This window comes from Cebidichthys violaceus, unplaced genomic scaffold (assembly GCF_023349555.1).
Source record: "Cebidichthys violaceus isolate CVI_PGR_0920_01 unplaced genomic scaffold, fCebVio1.0.p SCAF_5, whole genome shotgun sequence".
In the NCBI taxonomy this organism is placed as follows: Eukaryota; Metazoa; Chordata; class Actinopteri; order Perciformes; family Stichaeidae; genus Cebidichthys; species Cebidichthys violaceus.
The window spans coordinates 13,599,973-13,627,435 of NW_027176705.1; the positions used below are offsets into that span (position 1 = coordinate 13,599,973).

At 43.3% G+C, this 27,463-nt stretch overlaps 3 protein-coding genes across 8 annotated transcripts; 1 reads left to right on the forward strand and 2 right to left on the reverse strand.

The window, feature by feature from the left end:
* Positions 1–885: 885 nt before the first annotated feature.
* adprhl1 (ADP-ribosylhydrolase like 1) lies at positions 886–11,235 on the reverse strand. The gene is made up of 7 exons (XM_068730524.1): positions 10,486–11,235; positions 9,197–9,361; positions 8,912–9,037; positions 8,633–8,773; positions 7,931–8,058; positions 7,640–7,772; positions 886–7,549 (listed from the first exon to the last, which is right to left on the reverse strand). Exons 1-7 carry the CDS (start codon positions 10,697–10,699, stop codon positions 7,380–7,382), a joined length of 1,077 nt encoding a protein of 358 aa, XP_068586625.1. The 5' UTR covers positions 10,700–11,235; the 3' UTR covers positions 886–7,379.
* A 973-nt stretch (positions 11,236–12,208) lies between these two features.
* dcun1d2b (DCN1, defective in cullin neddylation 1, domain containing 2b) lies at positions 12,209–18,298 on the reverse strand. 5 transcript variants are annotated; one of them, XM_068730526.1, is made up of 7 exons: positions 18,181–18,298; positions 15,977–16,193; positions 15,721–15,889; positions 15,305–15,435; positions 15,120–15,202; positions 14,692–14,788; positions 12,209–14,609 (listed from the first exon to the last, which is right to left on the reverse strand). In XM_068730526.1, the coding sequence occupies exons 2-7, from the start codon at positions 16,149–16,151 to the stop codon at positions 14,533–14,535; spliced, it is 732 nt and encodes a 243-aa protein (XP_068586627.1). In that variant the 5' UTR covers positions 16,152–16,193; positions 18,181–18,298; the 3' UTR covers positions 12,209–14,532. The 5 variants fall into 5 exon arrangements, with proteins under 5 accessions (XP_068586627.1, XP_068586626.1, XP_068586628.1 ...); XM_068730525.1 differs by lacking the exon at positions 18,181–18,298 and adding an exon at positions 17,310–17,356; XM_068730527.1 differs by lacking the exon at positions 18,181–18,298 and adding an exon at positions 17,306–17,344.
* On the forward strand, positions 17,798–26,738 carry tmco3 (transmembrane and coiled-coil domains 3). 2 transcript variants are annotated; one of them, XM_068730522.1, is made up of 15 exons: positions 17,798–18,450; positions 18,964–19,095; positions 19,918–20,231; positions 20,873–21,040; positions 21,763–21,942; positions 22,052–22,252; positions 22,397–22,525; positions 22,638–22,730; positions 23,503–23,689; positions 23,822–23,939; positions 24,039–24,234; positions 24,353–24,503; positions 24,615–24,694; positions 24,806–24,955; positions 25,525–26,738. In XM_068730522.1, exons 3-15 carry the CDS (start codon positions 19,974–19,976, stop codon positions 25,672–25,674), a joined length of 2,061 nt encoding a protein of 686 aa, XP_068586623.1. In that variant the 5' UTR covers positions 17,798–18,450; positions 18,964–19,095; positions 19,918–19,973; the 3' UTR covers positions 25,675–26,738. The 2 variants fall into 2 exon arrangements, with proteins under 2 accessions (XP_068586623.1, XP_068586622.1); XM_068730521.1 differs by having other exon boundaries at positions 19,008–19,095.
* Positions 26,739–27,463: the final 725 nt, after the last annotated feature.

Genomic DNA, 27,463 nt, shown 5'->3' on the forward strand with positions numbered 1-27,463 from the left:
ATGAATGTATTATTTCTTTTGATGAGATGATATTATCATTAAATAAATATATTTATGTCTGTACACATGACATCTATTGCACTTCTGTCCATCCTGGGAGAGGGATCCCTCCTCTGTTGCTCTTCATAAGGTGTCTTCCTTCTACTGATGTGAGGGTCCTGGGACAGAGGATGTGTGTAGAGATTGCAAAGCCTTCTGAGGCAGATTTGTGATTTTGGTAGATTTGTAGTAGTTTAGAAAATGAAAAATAACGGGGTGATGTGGTTGGTGTAAAAAGAGGTGAAGTAATGAACACTTTTTGGATTTGTTTAATTTCCATAAACACCACAAAGATAGTTCAGTGTGTGGGTGTGTGTGTATATGACTGCGTTGTATGTTGTTCACTGTTGAAAGTCATGCTTAACCCTACCTACACTTCTGACATATAGACACTCAATAACAACACCATACTCTTCATCACCACTGCTGCCAGGATAAGCCTTGGGATGGACGGATGATGTATCATCTAGGCGTCGATCTCTCATCCCCTTGTGAAAATACCAAAGTAAATCCAAATACAGACTCATGTTTCAGCAGTAGTGTAATCCTACTGGTAGGCAGAGTTAGATCTGTGGGAACAAGATGAGCCTCCAACCACTGACATGTTTGGCACCGCTGTGTGCAGCCATTCATCTGTTCAGGGAAGTCGTCCCCGTGTCCTCGTTTGATTTGATTGAAGATCATGAAAATGACCATACAGTCGTCCGGTCCCTCATTAAATAATCAATACACACTGCAGCCAGTTAGTATCCAAAATTGTACTTGAGCTCAATCGAGGGTTGCAAATACTACTACCATTACCATATTCCACTGTGACAATAATGAATGAATTAAGCAGCATTCATAGAATGTTATTGTAGTTTTGAGATGTTTATTTAAACAATGATAATACTGTGATGCTTGTTTTTAGTAATAGAGAAAGAAAAGAGAGTTTTGCATGTGATATCGTTGAAAATAATACAGCATACAGTTAAACTTGAGCAGCGTGACCCTGACAATGAAACTATTTGGCTTTGGACCGCCTCCCCAGGAGGAGCTGGGAAACGCTGCTGTGGAGAGAGGCATCTGGACCCGGCCCGGCCCCGGATAATGGATGGCTGGATTAAAATAGATCTATATTGAATAACACCTCGAAATGTAAAGCTGTTTACAGTCAAACTCATCTTCTAATACCCAGGCTTCATCATATCATGCAGTGTGCTCTACTTGTTCATGCTCCAATTTATGCAAATAGAACAGATAATGACAGATTTTTGTGCAACAATAAAAAAACAAACAGTCATCAAGTCTTTGGACTGAAGTGATCTCTTTTTTAAATATCTTATCCTGTAGAGTCCTTTTAGGAGTTACTATGCAAATACACTGAATGACTTTTAATACAAGCCTATTGAAATATGAAATAATCTTTGAATCAACAATGTTGTGATAAACGTACACACCAGATAAGTGTTTGCAATGGATTTTTTGCATGAGCAATTGAGGCCCAATATTTATAGTATGTACTAGCTCATGGATGAAAAACACCAGTTTCACTTGTTGCTCCCACTGCTCTTTAGCAGAGCTGTAACTGTGTATAAACTGTGTATCGTTGCTGATGTATGAAGATACACTGAAAGTAGCTGAAATCTTGACTTGAACTCCTTGCACAGTATCCGTGAAAGGAAACAGTTGAGACCGTGAGATACGATTGTGCATCACTGTGCGTTCAATAGTTACCAACCTAGAAGGTGAAGGTGTCAGTAAATCGTATTACTTTGGGTTTATATGTTTGTTTGACTGAAGGATCCCCGTAGTTGATGGTTCTGTACTTTGGTCTCTGTTTTAGATTGTCTCTCTCAGGTTGAATCTTTGGTAATGTTAAAGCAGACGCCTCTCTGTCTTCAAACACAGCCTCACAGGCAGTGTCCTCAGAAAGTCGAAAACTTTGCGGCACACTTGTGTCTTTTATGTCCATTGTCTTCACTTCTTCTCCGACCTCCCCGACCTCCCTATCCTGTTCACATGGTTGACCCTCTGTTGGTTTCTTTTTTGTTGTTATAAGGGTTTGTGCCTTCATGTTATTAGGAGGACGATTAGTTCCCCTTGTCGCCAATCTGGCATTAAAAGCAGTCATAGAAGTATCAGAGTGTGGTGGTGGTGTTGCATCCAAAGGAGTTTTAGTTTCAGGGGGCGACGCTGATTGAGGGGAGGAATCATCGACACCTTGTTCAAATCTACAAACATATGGGATGACGTACTTGGGCATCCTTCTCTGAACGGTCACAGCTTTGGTTGGATCTTCCTCTGCTCCGTTCTCCACGTGGTCGTGGCCTTTATATGTAGAAAATCCCTCAATTTTGGGCTCTAAAGGGCATCTCCCTTCAGTAGCTGCAGTGGAAGCTTCACCTGTGCTCATGTATTGTGGATCTCTATGAGGAACGTCTGTCCTTAAGTTAGGTATCTTTTCCAAGTGTGAGCTTTCTGATGATTCCACAGAATATAGTTTAGGAGAGGAATCTACACATGAGACCAAAGATCTGTACTTTGGTCTCTGTTTTGGATTGTCTCTCTCAGGTTGAATCTTTGGTGATGTTACAGCAGACGCCTCTCTGTCTTCAAACACAGCCTCACAGGCAGTGTCCTCAGAAAGTCGAAAACGTTGCGGCACACTTGTGTCTTTTATGTCCATTGTCTTCACTTCTTCTCCTCCCTCCCTGACCTCCCTATCCTGTTCACATGGTTGACCCTCTGTTGGTTTCTTTTTTGTTGTTATAAGGGTTTGTGCCTTCATGTTATTAGGAGGACGATTAGTTCCCCTTGTCGCCAATCTGGCGTTGAAAGCAATCATAGAAGTATCAGAGTGTGATGGTGGTGTTGCATCCAAAGGAGTTTTAGTTTCAGGGGGCAACGCTGATTGAGGTGAGGAATTATCGACATCTTGTTCAAATCTACAAACATATGGGATGACGTACTTGGGCAACCTTCTCTGAACGGTCACAGCTTTGGTTGGATCTTCCTCTGCTCTGTTCTTTACGTGGTCGTGGCCTTTATATGTAGAAAGTCCCTCAATTTTGGGTTCTAAAGGGCATCTCCCTTCAGTAGCTGCAGTGGAAGCTTCACCTGTGCTCATGTATTGTGGGGCTCTATGAGGAACTTCTGTCCTTATGTTAGGTATCTTTTCCAAGTGTGAGCTTTCTGATGATTCCACAGAATACAGTTTAGGAGAGGAATCTACACATGAGACCAAAGACCTGTACTTTGGTCTCTGTTTTGGATTGTCTCTCTCAGGTTGAATCTTTGGTGATGTTACAGCAGACGCCTCTCTGTCTTCAAAAACAGCCTCACAGGCAGTGTCCTCAGAAAGTCGAAAACTTTGCGGCACACTTGTGTCTTTTATGTCCATTGTCTTCACTTCTTCTCCTCCCTCCCCAATCTCCCTGCATTGTTCACATGGTTGACCCTCTGTTGGTTTCTTTTTTGTTGTTATAAGGGTTTGTGCCTTCATGTTATTAGGAGGACACCGATTAGTTCCCCTTGTCGCCGATCCGGCATTGAAAGCAATCATAGAAGTATCAGAGTGTGATGGTGGTGGTGTTGCATCCAAAGGAGTTTTAGTTTCAGGGGGCGACGCTGATTGAGGTGAGGAATCATCGACATCTTGTTCAAATCTACAAACATACGGGATGACGTACTTGGGCAACCTTCTCTGAACGGTCACAGCTTTGGTTGGATCTTCCTCTGCTCCGTTCTCCACGTGGTCGTGGCCTTTAAATGTAGAAAGTCCCTCAATTTTGGGCTCAAGAGGGCATCTCCCTTCAGTAGCTGCAGTGGAAGCTTCACCTGTGCTCATGTATTGTGGGGCTCTATGAGGAACTTCTGTAGTTAAGTTAGGTATCTTTTCCAAGTGTGAGCTTTCTGATGATTCCACAGAATACAGTTTAGGAGAGGAATTTACACATGAGACCAAAGATCTGTACTTTGGTCTCTGTTTTGGATTGTCTCTCTCAGGTTGAATCTTTGGTGATGTTACAGCAGACGCCTCTCTGTCTTCAAACACAGCCTCACAGGCAGTGTCCTCAGAAAGTCGAAAACTTTGTGACACATTTGTGTCTTTTATGTCCATTGTCTTCACTTCTTCTCCGACCTCCCCGACCTCCCTGCCTTGTTCACGTGGTTGACCCTCTGTTGGTTTCTTTTTTGTTGTTACAAGGGTTTGTGCCTTCATGTTATTAGGAGGATGATTAGTTCCCCTTGTCTCCAATCTGGCATTGAAAGCAATCATAGAAGTATCAGAGTGTGGTGGTGGTGTTGCATCCAAAGGAGTTTTAGTTTCAGGGGGCGACGCTGATTGAGGGGAGGAATCATCGACATCTTGTTCAAATCTACAAACACACGGGATGACGTACTTGGGCAACCTTCTTTGAACGGTCACAGCTTTGGTTGGATCTTCCTCTGCTCCGTTCTCCACGTGGTCGTGGCCTTTATATGTAGAAAATCCCTCAATTTTGGGCTCAAGAGGGCATCTCCCTTCAGTAGCTGCAGTGGAAGCTTCACCTGTGCTCATGTATTGTGGATCTCTATGAGGAACTTCTGTTCTTAAGTTAGGTATCTTTTCCAAGTGTGAGCTTTCTGATGATTCCACAGAATATGGTTTAGGAGAGGAATCTACACATGTGAACCACACAGGACAGCAGGTCACGACGGTCGCCACATGACACGTCACTTGGGCTTCTACCTGTGGAAGAAGCCTGTAAGGCTCAGGGAGCAACTGCTCGGTGACGCATGTTAAACACAGCAGCTCTAGATGTGCATATTTTAACTTGTTGGTGATACTAGTTTCTTCTCCTCTAGCCTGAATGTCACCATATTCCTCTGACTTCCAACCCATAACATCGTTATCACAAGCTTGATCTTTTACACAGTTCAATGAGCAGTGAGCTTCAGAGTTTTCATCCGAGTGCTCGCTCCCCGTTTTTAAATTAAATTTTTCTTCCAGGTTTGAGTTGACTTTTGTTAAAGCGGCCTCTGCCTGCTGTTGTTTTTGTTCCTGCCCATTTGTAGTTTGATGTCCTTTCAACTGCCATCCAACAGATTTACTTTTCATTTGCTTGCGTTGGTTTCGTTTGTGAACAGTTTGATCTAGTGCTTGCAGGAGCTTACTTTCATGACAAGGTACCCTCTGTCTTTTACTACTTGTCACCTTGACTCCTGCAGATGGCTTTTCATGTGAACATTTCAAGTCACGTCTCGTACATACAGTGGCTATGGACTCAAACCTCTCCATCAAGGAAGATAGGAGGCTCCCTCTTCCGACCGTCATTGGTTTGATTGGCTGTTTCTTCAGCGCGTTCTCTCCCTTTTCTTTTTGCTCAGCCACGGCAAACTTGGCTACGATATCTTTCACTCTGCCCCCCGTCTTCAGTCCTCGATCTCTTCTAGTCCACTCCTTCTTGTGAATGTCATGCTCACTGTCTTGGCAGTGGTTGACTTTTCCTGCCACTCCTCTGCTAGAGGACAGAGTTCCTACCTCCCTGTGGTGGGTGATGGGAGGTTTGGGTGTGGCCCGTATGAATTTGGATTGGAGGAGCTGGAACGTGGTAAGACGCCGTTGTATTAATCCTCCTGCTTTTTGCTCTCCTCCAAACCTGTCTTTTCGTGGATCTGTCCAATGCTTTTCAGGGATATTGGAACCTGTCTCAGCAGTCTTTCTCTTGATCATGTTATCCTCTTTAGGGAGCTCAACAGTAGTGCAACTTACCTGAAGATGCTCAACTCCCTGATCAGGCCAACATGTGTTTCTTTCAACTACAATATCCGACCCTGGCTTCTCCGGGTTTCTGTTCCTGGTGGTCCACTTGGGCAGATCCTGTGTTAGGTAATGCAGGAGACTCTCCAGAATCCCTCGGAGAACAGGACGGCAGTTGCGGTCTCTAATCAACTTCCTCAACATACTGGCATCAGGGCAGATACTGGTTTTCCGAGAATCTGGTCTATGGAGAATAGAGGACATGCAAAACTTAATCCCTGTAGCCATCTGCAGGTAAGCATATACCTGATTAGTTACGGTTACTGACAGCAGAGTTGAAGGATGATACCCAAACCCCAGCATAGCCTTTTCATTTTATTGTACTGTTTTGTGTATTTAAGTAGATAGAGTAGCCTAGACAGGAATTACCGTAATTAATAGAATAATGGCACCACACCATTTTACCAGTTTCTAAATATGGGACTGCAGTAATCTAATTATTTAATTTATGTTTTACGTATTAATCTTCAACCTGAGAGTTATTTGACTCAATAAAGAGTACTTCTACTTGAACTGGATGTACCAGAAGTCATTCCACTCTTGCAGCAAAGTAGTGGAGATACAATGTTCAGACTTGAAGTGAAGTGCTCTAGCAGTGTGAACTTGTTACAGGTGATTAGTTCAGAGGGATTGCAGAGGAGGGTTGTGCAGCAAGAAGAGAAAATCAAGTAGGAGACAAGCTGTCCATCAAAATAAATGCTGTAGTTAAGATAAAGAGAGACAGGCACTTCATGCATGATTTATATTTATGAGTCCATTTTAATGTTCATATCATATTAATATTCACCATGTCACGGTGCTTTCACAATGTACACTAATGCCCTGATAAGAGCATCACAGTGCAAATCATAAATGATCACAGTATAGATACAATGATTACTACTCTACAGCTCAATAACATTATGCATAAAAGTTCAAATCATTTCAATAAATCCCACCGTATGTTGCATGCTTTAAAAAAACCAAGATGTATGTAGATTAAAACTATTGAAACTTACTGCAGGCAGAGACGTATCTTAAAATCAGTTAGGCTTAATCAAGTTTTCACAATGTTTTGAGGAATTAGATACTACATGACACAACATGACCATGTGCTTCTTGTTAATACAGGTTAGCTTTAGAAAAGGAAAAGGTCAGAGAAGAAAATTATCTAGATGTAAACTAGCCTACTATTCTCAGTTAAAATAAAAGTTATAAAGACAGAAGTGTTTTCTTTCCCCCCACAGTTCTGTCATTTATGGATTGCAGATGTAGCTCCTGAGAGATGACCTCACAGGAAATAAGCTGAAGGTCAATACCCTAATTGGTCTCCCTTTTGAGGTTCCACTGCCCCAAACCTATAGGTGATCGGTGCCTCAACTTTTCCAATTCATGACAGGCCTGTGTAAAGCAAAATTCAAGAAGTTGAGGGTAACAGAGGCAAGAAGAGGACAGGATGCCACCTAAGACTATTGCGATACTGCCAAGGGACTAGAGGCTAGATGGGACAAAGGTTAGCAGTTTGACAGCCATGTGCAGCTCCTCTGATAGCCAGCCAGGTCAGTGAAGAGCAGGTTTACTTGTCTGTGCACTTCTCTGCAGATGCTGCTTTGTAAAGCTTTTCTCCCAGCTCCTCCAGACGCTCTCTTTTGTCCAAATCCTGGTACAGTCCTGGGGGAACCTGACTCAGGCCGTACATGAGGCCAAAGAAACACCCTGCGATCAGGCCTGTGGCTTCACTCTCACCTTAAAAAACAAACAAACAGCATTTTCACAGAAGTCACAGTGAGCAGTGTTTTATCCGTCTGTTTTTTAAACTGTCGTGCAGGTTCTCACCTCCATGGAACATGGCTCGTTTACACAGTTCAGCCCAGTCACTCCCTGCCGCCAGAAGGGCATCGTAAGCGATCATGGGGGCATCATGGCCTCTGCGTCCCGCACGGCCCTCTGAGCTCCAGCGCTTATAAATCTGAATGGACGAGAACAGAGTGACAGCAGCACACAGCTCCTGTTAGGGGTTTTGTTACGCAAAAACCTGAATGTAAGCTTTTCTTAATGTATGGTTTTGTGTGTGTGTGTGTGTGTGTGTGTGTGTGTGTGTGTGTGTGACAGATAGGCAAGATTTACTTTGTCAGTCTCCTCAGCATCATAGGGATCAGGAAAGGAGGGTTTGTTCTGTCCTTCCTTCTCTATCTCTCTCTCTTCCAGGTAAAACTGCCACTTGGCCTCAAAGTAGAACCAGTTTTCCTGATACTCTGCATATGAGTGCACAAACACACATTACTGGTTTCACACAGGAAAAGGCCACTTCAGAAATAAGGTTTGAAAAAAAGAAGAAAACAACTTATATAAGGGGTTTTTGCTTGAAATAATTAAAAAAAAATAATCCGTGGATGCAATAAGTGAACATTTGATTGGTAAGATTTCTTGAAATAAGATGTAGTATTTAGGCCTTTCTAGATAAGAAATGATCTAGCTATATTTCACTAGTATGAGGAAGTGTTGTGTTTCATATTTAGCCTGCATTGCTGTATTTTTACTAAACAAGATATCCAAGATGTATTGTCTTAAATCAAGTCTTTTAATCTCACTGAAATGTTACTTGTTAGGTTATTGTGTCTTGTATATAGTGTTATTATGAGGTCAGGTTTTTGCAGTGCATCTGATGGTCCTACTCTCTCAGACAGATGTGCATAACAAACTCAGGAAACTGTTATGACAAACTCCTGTTTATCTTTTTTACAAAGAAGCTTCAGTTGACCTGGATCAATCAGCCCAACTGTAAAATGATGTGGCCCGTCACTAACGCAGACAGAAACGCAGTCTGACCTGACATGTGTCGTATGGTCTTCCTGCAGTACTCCTCAGCCAGAGGGATGACTTTCATGAGCTCGCGGCCCCAAGTCACGGGAGCTTTCCCCTGGATCGCATAGGATGCAAACAGTGCCGTGGTCATGGCGCCTAGGAATCCTGAAGCCAAGAGTGACGCCACAAGTCACTGACATGTCAAACTCACCAATTAAGCTAGAAGTAAATACTTGTTATTGCAGGTGAAATGTAATTAGAGATGCTTAGTGTGGGCAATTTAGAGACTGCTAACATTGTCACCTGTGGGGTGGTTGTGGGTCATCCTGCCGATCTCAATGCTGACCTCCACCAGGCTGTCTATTCTCTCAGGTTGCCAGTATCTCATACCCACACACATGGCCTTGGCAGCTGCCCCGAAACCAGACCCTGAACACAGACACGTGTGCACACATCCAGACACAAATTTTCATATACTTAAATGTTGGAAATAAAAAAAAAAAAAATATATATATATATATATATATATATATATATATATATATATATATATATATATATATATATATATATAAAATCTCCAATGACCTTTTTCATTGAAGGGTGTATGCCAGGCGAGCAGGAAGTTGTGAGGTTTGAGGTGAACGCATCCCTCCACTGTGGCAGGATCAGGGGCTCTGCCCTGGAGAGACACCATGGCTTCAACATAGAGACGCACCAGCTCCCGGTACAGATCCTCCAGACACCAGTAATCTGGACACACACACACACACACAGTGACTGAGAGTCATTCATGATTGGCATGCAAGGCGAGATGAGTGGTGCTGCAGTGGGCTAAGTTTAGCCTCAGCCTGCCACGCCACAGATTAGGACCAGCATGCCATCGAGGCGAGTGGAGTCACTTCCACACACCATGAGGTCAACTGGGATCCACGAGCCGACCCCACAGCCATCCTGCTAGAATTTAGGTTATGCGTGTACTGTTTGTGTCTGCGTATGAGACAGAGAGAGAGTCTATGTGGACAAACTTCTAATTTGATGATCAAGGATTTTGATGAAAGACAGGGACTTTCACATTCTTGACTGGACTGTGGTTCAGATTCTGTCACACAGCTGCTGCGGAGTATAGAAGTCAAATTGAAGTTCTTTGTTCTCTGCCTCAGAAAAGAATGTGTAACCGTATATCTGCTGTTGATATTTCCTTTTACCCTAAGTTATTCTGTATGCTGGTAAGAAGATTGACAAAGCAAACACTGACATTTACAACTTTCTGTCCACTGCATGAGTTGTATGTGTGAGTATGTGTACAGGCATGCTGGATTGTGTCTAAATAGGGCTTCCTAATCTCAATAGATGTCATCACCATTGCACAGTGCCGCTGTCATTGGCTTTGAGCCGCATCTGCAGCCAAACATGACACCGGTAGATTATGGAGCAGTCTGACCTGCTATTGTTCAGTAAAGGAGATCTTCCAAAGTAGTCTATTTTGGACTTTTCTGTCCCGGATACTCCTGGCCGCCCTGCCGGGGGGGCTTGAGATGACATTTGACTTATCTGTAGGTAGGCTTCTACTGACATTTTATCTTTGATGACCATGTGGCAATAATGGATTACGATACGTCACCCCGTTGTCATTCAAAAACGACCTGCCAGTTAGCGATTAGCAGCTTCCTTTGACTGTATAGAAGAAGCTATTCTGGTCCTCTTAAATGTAGCCATGTCTAACGTTGTGTCTATATTTCATTGAACAGATAAAAAATGAAAGGTTTTGATTTTGTGTGAAGTTAGACAGAAGAAAGAAGGCAATGAGTGTCTACTCTTGCTACGAATTCCGCTCTCTAATCTTCCTCTTTGACAATCATTAATCCTAAACGTACCCGTTACCAGTGCCTCTGCTGTGGTGATGTGCATCAGCGTTGCATCACTGAGGGGCCAGTTGTCAGGGTCCAGTTTCTGGGCCCCAAGTCCCCCCAGAGAGACCAGTTCCTCTTGGATCTTCTTGCCTGAGATGCAGCCTTCCCAACGGCCCTTTCGGTAGCCCAAGGCATCTCCAACGGCACCCAGAACCATGGCTGCCTTGAATTTCTCCATGATACTGGGCTCTGCTCACGTTGGCTAACCCAGCTGAAAAAGATCTTCTCCAGGGATTTAGATTGGCTCCTTTCAGCTGTACTTTTTCTTCACCACCTTCAGCGAACTCAAAGTCACAGAACAATGCAAACGGAACAAACTCCCTTGCCCCAAAACATCCTGAAGAACTTCAAACAGCCTCACCAGCTCTCCCAATTTGAAGATTTCCGCTTGACGTGGAGCTACTATGGACCTGTCTCCACTACATAACAAGCTCTGCCACCTTCCCACCCTCAGAGCTCTCGTCTAGTTTCTCATCAGTTGTCTCACACACAAACACGCACTCTCAGTTCCAGGGGCGGGTGCACGCGCACACACAGACACAAGCATCGCGTTATCAGCCACAGCTTCTTTGTGTTGGGCAGCGGGGAGTTCAGCTGTGATCAGGTGTCTCCTAATAAGGCAATCCCCATGGCCCCAAAGCCTCAAAGCTGGATGGCCGGGTGTGGAGTGGTAATGGGAAGAGATGCTAATGTGCTGTTGGATTGGAGCGTAAGCCCGTCAGCTGGTGCTGGACCTTGTTGACATCCCAACCGGTCCCATGGGAGGAGGGCAAGAATGGAGTATCATCCCCACTCCACTTGCTTGCCTCCTCCTTTGTTGAAGCTCAACTCTCCAGTCTTTACATCACTATCTTAAATGTCTTTGTTAGTCACCTCCTTCCCTGACATCAGATAATCTCCTCTCCAGTTCTGCACACTGCATCCAAGAGATCCCCTCCCTCTCAGCTTCTTTAATCTTCACCTAACATCTCGATTGTAACCCTTTTGACACAATTAGTTGTCACCAACCTTTCATTCATTAAATGTATCTGTTGGTGAATGTCGCCCTGAACATACCCAGAGTAACAGTAGACAAAGCTTTACCAGAGGAGCCAATGATGATGATGATGATGAGGAGGATATGCAGCAGGAATGCAACCTGATAAGGGACAACTGTTACCAAGCTGACATTTCACATACACTCTCTAACACACACACACACACACACACACACACACACAGTAGGGCAGTGGTTGTCAGCAGGAATATGGAGATTGTTTTTGTTTCATTCCTTAGTGCCATTACGTTGTTCCATCTCTCTTCTGGGCTTCTATTGGACATAAATAACTTCTGCATAGTATCATGAATGGCTGGCTGAACTCCTCGTCATCATGTTGTTGACCCTTTAGTGGTACAACATATAAACATTTAACAGAATACACATTTTCTAAATAAAAACTAACAAAATAAGTTGCTGACATTCTTGTCTTACATGAGTGAAGAGTTTTCTTCAATCAATTAAAGTTGTATATTTTAGCTGCAATTTTGCATTCATATTGATGTCAGAACATTTTGAATATCGGGACACTGATTTTAGCACAACACAATGCTGCTGACCAGCATTCAATACCTTTGTTTCTGACAACGAAACGCACATTTGCCGTCAGAACTCGCTGCTGTTCCTACAGAGGCACGTCTTTCACAAGGCTGTTAAAAACAACATGCTTTATTGACAACTTCTCTTGAAGAAAACAATGTACTTTATGCTTCTGTGACAAAACATAACATTCTGTAAATACCTGTTTTCTTGCCGGCAAAAATAATACTGTTTTGATAAGAATGATCTGCATGACTTGAAACAGTTGACCACACATTTTGACAAATAGAAACGTACCAAATGTACCATATTAGCGAACCGAATACTAAGAGACGTCACGTTTTTTTTCTCGCTCCTGAACCACAGACGACGTCGGATGATGAAGTCAACAACGATCAAGTGGGAAAAGCTTTCGCACCGTCGTGCCGTCCTGACCGAGAAAAGTTTGTGCACAACTTTGACAGCCAGAAAGTCACATTGGATATTTCACTTATCTAACTTGACTAGTTACAAAGATGAACAATATGTCACATTTACCAGCTGCTACTACAGGGACTGTTTGACAGTCGTGATGAAGCTGGTGTCTTTGACTGAAATCATAATCATCCTGATTTGCCTTAAACTTCTGAAAAGTCTACTTCATGCACACCACCACCAGTTTATGATTGACCTCCGTTTACATAAATACGAAAACTTAAAAACACACATTTGTCAACTTAAGGAAAACAAAAGGCAATTATTTCCCCTGTAGTTGAATGAGAAATTTGATGCGGGGAAATAAACCATCCTTATTTCAACACATGGCAAAGGTCGTATCACGGTGACGACAATTGGCAGAAGAAGTTGGCATAGTTAGATGGCAAACACTGATGCAAGTGCAGGGAGCCGCCTGCTGCTCACGGTGACTGGGAGAGGAAGACTGGTACCTGAGCTCTACCTTCTGTCACACTCTCTAACCAAGAAAGCAGGACGCATTTAGTGTTTAGAACTACACTTGAAGAGCAACACTAAATATTGTGTGAAGGAGAAGCACAGCACCCCTAGAGGGCAGCACAGGCGTGGTTCTCAAAGTGACATGTTTTTTTTTTCTCTTTCTCTTTAGTAGTGCTGTGGCGCTAATCTGTGGAAAGCAAACAGACCTAAACCTCAAACAGTGTAAACAAACAGTTAAAAATAATCGTAGCTGGGATGCAGATGTTCATTTCAGTCTAGTGTGTATGTGAAACCTACGTCCGAGTGAACCGACTAGCTGGGTAGCTCAGTGCTGCCTGATAAAAGAAAACCTACAACAGAAAAAAAAGTGTGAATCAGTGCAGTTTGCAGAGTCGGCAAATCACCTGGATAATAGAAAACAGTCAGTCAGTTGTGTACAGCAGTTCACACACTGCGAAACTAAAGTCAACCAAAAGGCAGAAGAGTTTTGAAGGTGAGGATCCTAAAAGCTTCTTATGTACTAATCATGATTCTAAATGCCGTCACCTGTTTTCTCAGGTATACATTTGTTCCTCCAAAGCTGAATCTGTTGTTACTCCTATGGGTTCAGCGTGTTACTGATGTAACAACAGTGATTCTGCTGGTGCTGAACTAGAAAAGCATGCCGCTCTGTCCAGTCCTCAGTGAGAATACAAGATGTGGAGCTGAACTTTTTCCCCACCGTCGCTCAGTTAAGGTGAATCATAATTTCTTACGCTCTAGTTATAATCAAACCAAATGAAAGTATTTAGCATTGTATTGTAAAAGAGGCAATATGTTTAACCCCAACCCTAAAACACACACACACACACACACACACACACACACACACACACACACACACACACACACACACACACACACACACACACACACACACACACACACACACACACACACACACAGCTCTCGGTGTGATTGTTAGAGAGCAACACATTCACGATCTCAGTGAAAATAACGTAGAGCGCTCCATGCAGATTTTAAAAACACACTGTTCCATTCACAATGGACACATCCTACTGCATCTATAACTTAATCCTCTGCGTGTGCCGAGAGTTCACCGTCACCGTCCCTCCTCACTGTGCCGAGGGTGCAGGTTAGTGAGCCAAGTCCGCAGCGGCAGCAGCAGTGTTGAAGCCACACCCATGGGCGATGGGTGACCTATCATTTCCATATTGCAATTTCAAAAGTCTGTTCTTGTCAAACAAACAGAAAAAAAAAAAAAGACTATCTCCCTCCTGTTGATTCCCCTCCGGCTCTCCTCTCTGGGCTGGTGTCTCAGGTCACTCCCCAGTCAAGGCATCTTATGCAGTTGAAAGATCAATCTTAACGACAAGCTGCGGACAGGCTGATTGAGAAGTACTCTCTTTTTTTGGCTCATTTGTATAAAAATCCTCATTCAAAAAAAGAAGAAAATCGGGAGAAACACAAACTCCGTTCGCCGCACGACGCCGGTGCAAACACTATGTTATGTTGCGCTTACTCGTCACAATCGGCCGAGCAAACTCCACAAAGTCATCTATGAGGACAGGCCATGCCCCTGAGGAGAGAGGGAAAAATAACACTGAATATTAGACACGTCTCAACGTAATCTACAAGAAGGACTTCTTTAACAAGCTCACCTTCCTCATCGTAGTTTGACATGTCGTCTGTGATCATGTTGCCGAAGTCCAGGAGGAGGTTCCACGTGTCCTTGGGAATCGAGCGCTTGTGATGCTCCTGAACGCAGCGCAGTCGCAGGAAAAGAGCAGGAGATAAAAGAGACTCTTAGAAATCCCTGTGCATTGAAAGTCAATTCAACTTAAGTCACTGTTGGCATTTGTCACGTTGAATGTAGTCTCTGGTTATTTGTTGTTGTTGTTGTTGTTGTATTTGACTGTACTCTTGTCAACTTGTTTGCAATACTTTTGCTTCTTGAAAGCGACATGGACAGAATATAGCACTGAAAGAATATACAAAATATTTGGTAATCTATATATAGATGTGTGTAATATCCCGCTGACATACAAAAAGTAAATAACAGGGTGAAAACAAAGACGTCCTCTCTCACCAGCAGGAAGCGGTTCCAGAGATCCAAAAACTTGAAGCGACCTGTGAGAACTAGATTCCAGTAAGCAACGGCCATCTCCAGGTCTAGGACACAAAGTAAGAGTGAGATTTCACGATTTTGTTTTGGCAAAACCCAATGAGACAAGCGTTTCTTTTTCTACCTGCTCTCATGTTGTTCATGCTTACCTAAACCTTTCTGGCCGGGGTTCTTGGCAAAATTAAAGGTAAACTGGTAGAAGTCTTTAAACTTCCCTGTGTCTTTCAGGTCCTGCTCTAGTCTGGGGAGGATCGCCTTGAGTTTCTCAGGACTGTCACAGCTAGAGGAGACATTGAGAGGAAAAAAAATAAAAATAATCCTGTTATTATGAGTAGCGGTGAACACAAACCAGTACTTTAACACCTGAGGTTTCTCACCATGTTAGCTGTTGTAGGACTCACATTTAACAGAATATTTTAGATTCAATATTTGGGCTCATAAAAAACAAACAACTGCTCGCTACTTAAAAATCACACTGTAATAAACATCTCCTTAATAAACATCTCCTTAATAAATGTGCAGAGGATCAAAGACTGTGGATTTCAGTGTCGTCTGCGTTGCTCACCCTAGCTCAGCCATGCCATCCAGGAACTCTTTCCTGCTGAACTCGCACTGCGTGGCCGCTCGGAACTTCCACGCCACCACAAGTATGCTCATGCTAGCCGGGTCCAGCGTCAGGTCATCGCAGAACTGCTGGATCCCATCAATGCCTATCTTGTTCTCATCCTGGGGGTCTGCAAAGACATGCCGAGAAGAGTGAGCAAAAAAAACAGGACGGAGCAAACTGCGCCAACATCAACACTCGTTGCGGAGCCCCTTGCCTTTGTATCTGTTGTAGAGCTGATCCAGCTTCTTGCGGTCCACTGTGGTTTTCATGGATTCCTTGTAGTAGAGGTCTGGATTCTGGAAGTAGTTGTCTGTGGCGACCTCTAGTTTCCAGTCATTCTGCGTCAGGCAGTACACGGCTGTCCTCTCCCCGGCCTGTGTGAAGGACATGAACTGCCGAACCTTGTCCTTCTGCGAAGACTTCAACTTGTGCTGTAAAAACAAGCGGGCGCACAAAAAGGTAAATGCAGGGCTTTAGTAACCTAGTAACAGTGTGGGCCTGTTAGGTTACTACACACACATCCCCCCCCCCCCCAACACATTTTCACACTGAATGCTACCTGTCAGCACAATATCAAGTGAAATATCAAAATAATTAAAGCTGAATTTTGACAAAGGGCTTTGAGAGGTTATGTTAAAAAGCAGAGTTTTTACCGTGCATTAGTGGTGCATGTAACCATAGTAATAATCTAATTATCACAAGTGCTATAAACACAACCTGGGGGCCTTCAGGATCCCTGAGGGACTGGACACCTGGGACAAGTGGTAGTCCGTCCTTGGGTGAATGGGATGCACAGACATGCATGTGGAGTTAGAGACACACGGGATAAACTTTCCTGGAGAGTGCAAGGATTTGATTTATATTCAAATCTCCAGGCTGGAAACTAGTCCCCGCACTTAATCTGCGCACAAACACCGTTAGAGGTGGATTACACTTCAATAACACGTGCCATGAATATAAGATCTGGTGATTTAAAAAGTGAGACTCGTGCCATGGGACATGCCATGCAGCAGCCTGTACATTAGTAGAACTATTAAGGGAAAGGGAAACACCGTCACTTCCAAATGCACCACCGCCATGTTCCGTTAGTTAAAAAAAAATACCTCATCGTGTTAATTTTATCTAGAGACGGTCATCGGGAGGATCGCACGTCTTTGCAGAACTGCAGACCTGACCCACCCGATGATCAAACAGCAAATCCGCCGTGACAGGCCAGGGTTTGGTGACCCACTTTCCCTCGGAAGGGGGGCAGTCTGATCCTGCAGGCTCTCTGCTGACGGCGTGCAGCACCACAGGCTAGTTACCAAAAAGGGAAAGGTACGTGCGGCAAGTGCGGGAGTCCAATCTGAAAATACCAACAACTGACCTTCCATTTCCCTCATATCCCCGACACACATCACCCTGGCAATGCGACACTTGGCCGAGGACAACCCCGATCCCCTCTATCGGTGTGTCCCCTTAACGGCAGTGACAGCCGTGATCGGTGTGTGTACTTGTTTAACGGAGTTAAAGAATTGCCCCGGTTTCTCGTTTTAGCTCTTACCTACCATTTTATCACACGCTGTTTTGGCCCACTTGATATCCAATTACCCCTGGTGCGCATGCGCGAAAAGAACTGCACTACTGTAGGGGTACTTGGTTAATGGGAAATGTAGTTCTGTAGCGCTGAAATTCCACAGGCCGAGTTTTTGAAACACCTTAGCTTAATGGCTTTCTGCATTAATAGACACCATTATTAGTTTATTCTCAAAGAATAATTTGTTTTGTACCGAAAAAAAAAATAAAGAAAAAAGTCACATAACTTTATATCAACCTATCTGTTACCAACACATTAAAATATGTTTTCAGTGAGCACGACAGTGGATGCAACTCATTTAAACTGCGTTGATGTTGTATTTAAAACAAAATTGTATAATGTCACGTGGCCACTAAAAGTACATTCAACCTGGGAACCGCTGTCACGCGATCGAGCAAGAAAACATAACACCTGAAAAAACTACAACTCCCATATCAAAGCTGATCAAAATGTTTCGGAAGTAATCTTAAAATGAATCAAAGTTATCTTGACGCTATTAACTTGCATCAGAAAACAATGTCGTGACAGCAGTTGTCCAATTTCGGCCGCGGTTTCTGTTTAGCGTCACAACGTCACGATGAGCTGTTGTTCAAGAAGAAGTTGCTGGTATTAATGTAGCTAACTTATTTAGCTAACGTTAGCAAAGTTGTGTTAGCGTTAACGTTGGCGTCATGGGAGTGTGTGGGCTCAGCTGGCTGGAGCTGGTCTGACAGCTCCAATGAATTTGAGGGCTAACTTAGCAGCACAGCTCCAGAATAGAATAACAGGTTGAACTCTGTACACATTAAAAAAAAAAAACTACTGGTCCAACTTGGACAGGGACCAACAGGAGTCGCACCTACCTGAGTAAAGGACCGTTAGCATTCCCTTTGCTAGCACGGATAATGATACCGACGGTTGGAGGTCGAAGTAAACATGAAGTTAGTCGCCAAGTAAGCCGGTGAACGCCCGCACCGACGCTGGCTTCAGCTATGTGGCAGAGGAGGAGGGGTGTCGGAGGTGGAGGAGGTGGTGGTGCTGCGGTACAACAGCATGATTGTTCCCTTCTTCCTCAGCTTCTCCTTCAGTCGTGGAGTGGAGCTGAGAGCCAGGACGGTGCACATATTTCGCAGGTAGTTGCAACCGTTCTTTGTTTATCTTTTTGCCATTGATGTATTCAGTGAAAACATTTGAGTGATCCGTGTTTGGGACATCGGACTAATTCATAATGTCACCTCCCCGTGGTGTTTCCTGAAACTGTTTCTCGTCTGTGCTCTGCTTTCTATGTTGTTACTCCTGGCTGCCATGATTTCTTTGCTTTTTTATTGTAGTGATGACATTATTTCTTCCTATTTACAGTTTTTTTAAATTTAGCATGTTTGTATTTATAGTTCTGCATCTATCAGTATAGCGTAAACTCCATGTTTTTAGTAGCCAAAATTGACAACCAGTCAAAACTTAATTGCATATCAGTAATGGAAAGTAAACGTACCTAAAAAGTACAACAGTTTTGAGTTACTTTTATTTTACTTGTTGATATTTCATGCCACTTACTCCACTATATGTCAGAGTGCTACACTTCAGATTAGCTTTTACACACAAATCAGTTTTATGATCAGCTTGTGAAATATGCCTTGTTGTTGTAGATTGGTCCAGCTAACAGGATGTGATCTGTGCTGTTGATTTCCAGCAACAGTACCCGGGTGGCTGCAGTCATCCAGTCGTAGGAAGGAGGACATAGGAGTAAACATCACTCTGCTTGACTCATGCTCACAAAGGTGCGGTTCTGCTCGAGTACAAGTTGATATGCATCCAGTCATTTACGTGTTCCAGATGTCAGGGCCCAGGAGGACATGCTGTGTGCAGTAAAGCAGTTTCTTATATTGGCTCAGCTCCTAGGCCTTAAACGCGATGTCACTTTAGGGCAGAGTAGCAAGCATGACTGACATTTATATACGTGTGACGTGCTCAGTCAAGTCCAGTGCACTGAACACAGAAGTACAAGGTGCAATTAGCTACTCAAGCAGCTGGTGGAGCGGGTCACAGGTGGGTATACCCAGCCTTTGTTTAAGCTGCTCACTTGTGATCAAAAGACTAAACCGTCTCCTGAGATGACAGTAAGAAGCACAGCGTAACCCACATAAAAAGAGATTATATCAAATTAGCAAAAGAATACTGTCACCATCTGTGCTTTGATGGGATGACTGGCAATTCCTGTATTTCTAAAATGTTGTTATTGTCAACAAATCTCATGAAAAGTCCAAAACAAACAAGTTGTTAGTCCATCCCTCAATTCGTTCCCATGTCTCTGCCCTGTCAGTGGCTTTTAGCACCAAGACCTAGACAATTAAAAACCGGAGAAAACGAGTAAATAGTCTGTTTATTAGAGACTATTTTCAGCTGCAGATTTGGTAAAAGCTGGTAAATCATTTTCAGGGCATCAGAACAGTGTATGAACACACACACAGTGTGGCTCTCTGGCTGACTGTTTATGATTGTTTTTGGACTGCAAGCTCTTTCGTGGAATTCTTCTCCTTATATATATATTTTTTTTCAGTCAGAATTTGAAACAACCATGCTCTTTCTTTTTCCCTTCCCAGATCTCTTTCTCTTCATCAATCTTCACGCTCGGGTGAAGACAGAAGTAGTGGTTTGGATGCAGGTTGTGTGTTGGCTGCTGTGCCTTGGCGCGGCGGGGGCACTTGCTGTGCTGCAGAAGGACCAGGTGGCCCAGCACGCCATCAAGCTTTACTGGAGCCAGCGGGCCGCACACGGCCACAGCTGGCTGACCAGAAACTGCAAGCCGCTTGTGGGTCTCCTGCATCAGAAGAATGTGGTTATCAAGAAGCTGGCAGCCGCTGCCGATGCTGTCAGACGAGACCCGGCCCTCTCAGAACCAGAGAGACTCTTCCAGGTACCAGACGGACAATACGTTGATGGAGCAAAGGGCCTCTAGTGATTTGCAGTGACTGTTTAGCTTTATTTTATATACAACCCTGGTAAAGTACTTGTCTTTGTCTCTCTTTGTGTGTTGGCGCCATAGCTGAACAATAACGCCTGTTCATATTCCATACTTGCAGATCAAGTTTCACAGGTATAGAGAGGAGGTGCCCTGGTTATATTAGAGCTGCAACCTATAATTATTTTCATTATTCATTCATCAGTCAGTTGTTTTTTTACATTACTCAATTAATCTTGTGGTTTAAAAACAGTGAAAAAATGCCTTTTGCAATTTCCAAGAACCCCTCTGTCCAACTATTAGCTCAAAATGAAAGTTTATTAAATTTACAATGACACAAAACAGAAAAAGCAGCAAATTCTCACATTGGAGAAGCTGGAAGAAGAAAGAAAGTTGCATTTGTGCTTGATGAGAGACTATTCCTCCCTTTTTAACCCATTGTTTCTGGATCTATTTTGTCCATTTTCTCATGTCCAAACTCTGATGAAGACACGTGAACTTCTCTTGTCTAGTGTTTCTAAATGAAGACCATGTACAGGGGCCTCAGTTAAAGAGGCAGTCAGATATTTTACCGTTGTCTCCCTGTTTGCATTCAGGTTCACACTCTGGAGGTTTTCCAGAAGGAGATGAATGAGAGCGAGCACCTGGTGTTTCAGGCGGTGCACAGCCTGCAGAGGGCGCTGCAGGGAGACTACAGGGACGTGGTCAACATGAAGGAGAGCAGCAGACAGCGGCTGGAGGCCCTCAGGGAGGCAGCCATAAAGGTGAGGGCGCCGAGGTCAGCAGTGTTTCATGGAGACTGAGATTGTTGTTTCTGATGCAAATGTCTATCAATGTGTTCATGTTGAATGTAGAAACGCATCTCGACGAAGGCAAAGAGTGAATGTCGATGCCACGAGTGTGATAATTCAATATTATTATTATTATTATTAAATTATTAAGTAATTCACTCATTTGTTTGGTTAAGTGATCAATTGTTTAGTCTTTACAATGTCACTAATAATGAAAAATGGCCGCCACACGTTTTGGAAGCCCAAAGTAACGTATTCAAAAATGTCTTGTTTTGCAGAGCAACAGCCTCAATCTCAAAGATATTCAATTTAAAACCATATAAAACACATAAAAGCAGCAAATCGTCACATTTGAGGAGCTGGGTCCATTAGCCATTTTTTTTTTTTGCTTGATTAAACAACTGTAATAACTGATCGATTATCAAAAATGTTGATTTGTGATCCATCGAGCAGCTAATCTAACACTAGCTTCAGTTCTAGATCATGATGAATGATTTCAGGCAGATCGTAATTCAAAACTATCAACACATCATATTGTGATGTATGACAATAGCAGAGAAATACTATGATATTGATTTCAACCACATCGCCCACCCCTTCCCCGTGCATGCTGCCACATGCATCTCTGTTAACGTGTGTGTGAAGCTACTTGCTAATACACACCTGTCTATTGGGCTTTGCCTCTCACTTGTCAGGAGGAACAGGAGTATGTGGAGCTGGTGGCTGCTGAGAAGCACCAGCAGGAAGCCGTTAAGAGCGCTTTAGCCCAGAATAAGACTCTGTCCATGCTGGATGAGATCCTGGAGGACGTCAGGAAGGCAGCAGACCGGCTGGAGGTGGAGATCGAGGAGCACGCCTTTGACAACAACAAACAGGTCAATTCAATAGTGTCGATGCCAACGAGCTTGTGACTGCAAATAAACGCTGTTGTTCGACAAAGCTTTAAACTGTGCCTCCTTCTGCGCTCACCCACCGTTTGTGCAGATGAAAGGAGTAAACGTAGAGGCGGTGTTGAGAGTGGAGGATGACGAGGAGAACGGAGGGAAGAGGAAGAACAAGTCCAAGCAGAAGGAGGTGGAGGACGACCTGGGACTGAGCATGCTCATCGACTCGCAGAACAACCAGTACGTCCTGACCAAACCTCGAGACTCCACGATGCCACGAGCAGACCATCACTTCATCAAGGCCAGTCTGTTCCTCCCGCTCAGATATCACCCTTTATTTATTCAGGAGAAGTGGAAGCTCCAATTTGTTTTGAATCCTCCGTAAGGCGTAGCATAGTGCTGTGTCTAATAGTCGGTACGGTTGAACCGTGCTTTGTATGTGCAGGACTTGGTGTCGGTGGTGATGCTGTCGCTGCCCTGTGGTTGGATCTGCTCTCTGGTCGGACTTCCTCCCATGTTTGGATATATCATCTGTGGGGTCCTGCTTGGTCCCTCTGGCCTCAACAGCATCAAGGTGTGTGTGTGTGTGTGTGTGTGTGTGTGTGTGTGTGTGTGTGTGTGTGTGTGTGTGTGTCAGATGAGACGTCAGTCTGTGCTAGTTGTTCATGTCGGTGTCTGTCTTGCAGTCGATGGTCCAGGTGGAGACTCTGGGGGAGTTGGGTGTGTTCTTCACTCTCTTTTTGGTGGGACTGGAGTTCTCACCTGAGCGACTTCGAAAGGTAAACAAGAGGGATTTGGGTTTAGGACTAAAATTGTGCAATAAAGTCCCTTTTCATCAAAGTTTGTTTTAGCAAGCAGTGTAAGACTTTAAGACGTATGCCGCTCACACTAATGTCGTGGGTTTTTTTTGCAAAATTGAAATGACTTCAAACTTGATTTATATATTATTAGTGACAAAAGGAGCGAGGATCTGCAAAATGTGTGAATGCACTGGCATTTTTAACGTCCTTTTTTAAGCTACGTACCTTCAATTCAGAAGCTACAGTGATTTTTGTAAAAGCCTTCGGTTACAGAAGCTCTTTAAATGTCCAGATTGTTAGATTGTAAGGCACTTTGATATACATGTCATGGGTGCACAGTGATTGTATCTTTCATTTCGGTGACACTTCCCTTTTTAAGCAAATTCCTGATACATTCATGATTAAATAACCACCAAATGAAATGTTAGATAGTTACACATTTGATGTTACTTTCCCTGGAAATTTGCCAATATCTGTCCAGCTCAAAGTTAATGTTACCTGAAAATCACCTTCTTATAAAAATGACTTTATTCCCCTGAATGTTTTAATTGATGGCCTTTATTTCATAGATTAGAAAGTAGCTGTTTTTTGTTAGTTACTTACTTTCATAAAGTGGGCTGATCTACATACTGTGTGTGTGTGTGTGTGTGTGTGTGTGTGTGTGTGTGTGTGTGTGTGTGTGTGTGTGTGTGTGTGTGTGTGTGTGTGTGTGTGTGTGTGCGTGCGTGCGTGCGTGCGTGCGTGCGTGCAGGTATGGAAGACTTCAGTCCAGGGGTCATGCTACCTGAGTCTGCTGATGATTGCGGCCGGTTTGTTGTGGGGACAAGTCCTGCGTATCCGACCCACCCAGACTGTCTTCATTTCCACTTGCCTCTCCCTGTCCAGCACTCCGCTAGTGTCTCGCTTCCTGGCGGGGGCCAGCAGAGGGGACAAAGACGGTATGTAGGTATTAATTAGAAATATTGTATTTAGAGCAAATCTTGATGACACAATGATCAACTGTGTGTGTGTGTGTGTGTGTGTGTGTGTGTGTGTGTGTGTGTGTGTGTGTGTGTGTGTGTGTGAGACAGGTGATTTGGACTACAGCAGCGTTCTCCTCGGGATGTTAGTGATGCAAGACGTTCAGCTCGGTCTCTTCATCGCGGTCATGCCGACTATGATCCAGGCACAGAGTGGAGACTTGGACAGGTCAGTTTGCCGTCGTTTTTTTTTCTTCTTTTTTTCTTTCCTCAACCAAACAGACACACGGCTCATTTAAATCTGGTGTTCCCTTTCTGTGAGTCACAGCGTGCTGTTTGGAAGTCTCCGCGTGCTTTACCTCCTGGCCCAGGTCCTGGTCTCTCTGGCTGCTGTGCTGCTGCTGTGTTTGTTCCTCAGATCGTACCTGATTGGCCCGTTTTACAAGAAGCTGCATGCTGAGAGCAAAGGCAACAAAGAGATCCTGGTGCTGGGGATGGCAGCGTTTGTCTTTGTCATGCTGACGGTATGCACTTTGCTTTTGATCGTTGATTACCTCTGGTATTTTCTCTCCCAGTATCATTTAATCCCCCCCTGAAGAAGCTGTTAGTGTTGATTTAACCTCTCGCTGACTGATACTGCAGGTGACTGAGTTTTTGGATGTTTCGATGGAGCTGGGCTGTTTCCTCGCCGGAGCTCTGCTGTCCACACAGGGTCACATGGTCACCACGGAGGTCATGGGATGCATCGAGCCGATCAGAGATTTCCTCGCCATCATCTTCTTCGCCTCTATCGGTAAGATGCAACATGTCACTTTAAGACAGACCCCGGCTTTGTTATCGTGTTACATTTATTCAGTGGTGAGACATCCCCGAATCACCTCTGTGTGTTTGTGTGACGCTGCAGGTCTCCACGTGTTCCCGACATTTGTGCTGTATGAACTCACCATCCTGCTGGTGCTGACTCTCTCACTCGTCATTATGAAGGTACGCCGCCTTTATATTTTTCTCTCTTTATGCTCCTCTCCTTCTGCAGTTCACTTTTTTCCACGCTCTCAGTCCCTCCTCTTTATGCTTTACTCCTAATTTTTCTCCCAGTTCGTGATGGCCGTACTGGTGCTGTTGGCCATCTTGCCTCCAGGCTCTCGACACATACGTTGGATTGTCTCAGCCGGTCTGGCTCAGGTCAGCGAATTCTCCTTCGTCTTGAGCAGCCGTGCACGTCGGGCTGGCATCATCTCGAGAGAGGTCAGTGATGACTGAATATATATATATACATATACATATACGTGTGTGTGTGTGTGTGTGTGTGTGTGCGTGTGTGTTATTGTACTCGGCAGACAGTGCCCCAGTCTATTTTTATATTCACTGCTGGGATTTGTTTTGATTTCATTGGTGCTGATTTCTACTTGGCCGACTTGTGTGAAACATTTTGTTACCAGAGTTCTGAAAGGCACTCTATAAATAAAGTACAGTAGGGCTGCTAGTACTAACTATTATTTTCATTATCAATGAATCTGTCAATTTTTTTAATTTTTTTGTATTAATCAATTAGCTGCTTACTCTATATAATGGCAATTTCTTGGGGCCCAAGATGACATTTTCAAATGCTTTTTGTTGTCTGGAATAAAACATAAATATGCAGCTTCAGAATGATGTCAGAGCAGCAAATCTTTGAGAGGCTCGAACTGGAAAATACATTATTTTTGCATGATTTAACAACTGAGTTATTTGAAGGCTGGTCTTTTAGTAAGAAATAGTAAAAAACAATGATTAGATTTTCTCCGTCTCTATTTTCTACGTCTCTCTCTGCTCAGGTGTACCTGCTGGTTCTCAGTGTCACCACCCTCAGTCTGCTGCTGGCACCGGTGCTGTGGAGAGTAACCACACACAGGTGGGTTTCCCGGGCCGAACGCAAAACAGTCACATCACCGGACCGGCTTCTGGGACAAAAGGTTCTTCTGTGACTCCGACAACGCCGACAGCAAGAAGCAAGAGTCCAGTCTTAATTGTCCATTTAGAAAGATTCGCTGCTGTTTCTCCACGTCATGAGCGTAAAACCATGACAATCCAGGTACTGATACTCTATACTGTTGAAGGTCTTATTTGACAAACACATTCCAAAATATTTTGATTGATATGAAGCACACCTGCTCCACAGTTCCCTGGAGAAGCACAAGTCTGTGATATCCTTAATATTAATGCACTTTCTCCTGCGTTATGAAGAAAAACAGATTCTTTCTCTCTACTGTATGAATGATTTCTTTGTTTCTGCACTTTCAACCCCTTTTTGTTTATTCCTTGTAAAAATCACAGTGACCAAATCTGAAGGTTTAACTTCACATTTAAAATGTTTGTTGGTTTTAAATAGGGGAAAACTTTTTGTATATTTTATATTGCTTCCATTTTTCCTATATTTGACCATCTCACATTACTATTTCGGTCTTAAGCCAAATTTCGGTTATTGCAAATGCCAGATTCAAATCCCTACTGAAGTGCAAACTTTCTATCTGCTGTATTTAATAGATGGTACTTGTATTTATTGAAGACATTGTACTACTGTGAATTAAGCTGTGAGGACTTTCTGTGGTCTTTAATGTTACCTAAAATATTCCTTTTTACAAAGACTATATCTGTCTTAATTTATTCATTTTTTTGGGCTCACCATTCTCGTCAAATCAAATAATCTATATAAACTCTGTTATAATACACATTAGTAAAAAGTAAATAATGGAGATAATAAAATATTAGAGGGCAGCTAACAAGAAGAGAAAATGCTCATCACTATGTATTTACTGATGTTAAAAGGAAAGTCCTGCACTAGTTACCATTGAATGTCAAACTATGTGCCTGTTCAACGCTGCTCTGCACCTCTGTGACATCTGCTGTAAACGTCCTCGTCTCAGCTTTCATCATGTATAAACGGCCATCACTGACGCTCCCAGGCCCAAAGAAATGCTGTTCTCATCAAAATGTTCATGTATTTTTAAGTTGATGAATTCATTCATTTATTTATTAAAAATAAGATAACAAAGAAGAATTGTCTCGCTTGTGATCTTTATTTACTCTGCTCCCAGAATGCAGTACTTTCTCTGGAGTACTGTACATGAAAATGAGTTTTCTAATCGTAGTAAAACACATAAGCAAAAGCCACTAACAAGCTAATACAGCTAAAGAAAGCCAGGTCTTCTATCCTCTCTGTCAATACTGGAAACTTTCACTCTCACGTTTCTCAGCAATTTCATAACTCTTGAGAATCTGCTCTTTTTAATTCACAACAACAGCAGCTCTGTTTTATGTGTTTTGATTTGCAAACATCCTTCTATTCATTTGATTGACTCATTTAAATGTTGTCCAGGTAGTTAGTGGGCCGACTCATATCGACGGTCACTCTCTGCTCCGTGCTTTGGGCACATGGCTGATTTCTTTGTAATTTCTAGACTTCCCTCCAACCGACCATGAAGCTGTAATCTTCTAAATCTCACTTTTACCTCCTGCATCCAATACCTGCATATGTTCCCTCTCTCTTAACTCCATATCAGCCACTCAGTCCCACCAGGCTTTTCTTCAGTCCCTTCATTTCTCCCCAACCCTCCGTCGAGGATGTAGTCTTTTGGTTTTAATAGTAAATGTTGCAGCATTTTAGATATAATTGCACCTTTTTTAAAGACAATATATCACAATGTAAATCCTCTGTCCAGGTTAAAGATCACTTATCTCAACATGAAGAAACAAGAAGGCATATACAGTATATAC

Coding starts and splice junctions, on each gene's coding strand:
- adprhl1 (XM_068730524.1), bottom strand. CDS start 10,699: ATGGAGAAATTCAAGGCAGCCATGGTTCTGGGTGCCGTTGGAGATGCC. Junction 9,362..10,485: donor AGCAGAGGCACTGGTAACGG/GTACGTTTAGGA, acceptor GTGTGTGTCCAG/ATTACTGGTGTCTGGAGGAT. Junction 8,059..8,632: donor GACCATACGACACATGTCAG/GTCAGACTGCGT, acceptor ACTCATATGCAG/AGTATCAGGAAAACTGGTTC.
- dcun1d2b (XM_068730525.1), bottom strand. Junction 15,890..15,976: donor GCTCTACAACAGATACAAAG/GCAAGGGGCTCC, acceptor ATGTCTTTGCAG/ACCCCCAGGATGAGAACAAG. Junction 15,203..15,304: donor CCCCGGCCAGAAAGGTTTAG/GTAAGCATGAAC, acceptor TTTGTGTCCTAG/ACCTGGAGATGGCCGTTGCT.
- tmco3 (XM_068730522.1), top strand. CDS start 19,974: ATGCAGGTTGTGTGTTGGCTGCTGTGCCTTGGCGCGGCGGGGGCACTT. Junction 22,253..22,396: donor CAGACCATCACTTCATCAAG/GCCAGTCTGTTC, acceptor TTGTATGTGCAG/GACTTGGTGTCGGTGGTGAT. Junction 22,526..22,637: donor CTGGCCTCAACAGCATCAAG/GTGTGTGTGTGT, acceptor TCTGTCTTGCAG/TCGATGGTCCAGGTGGAGAC.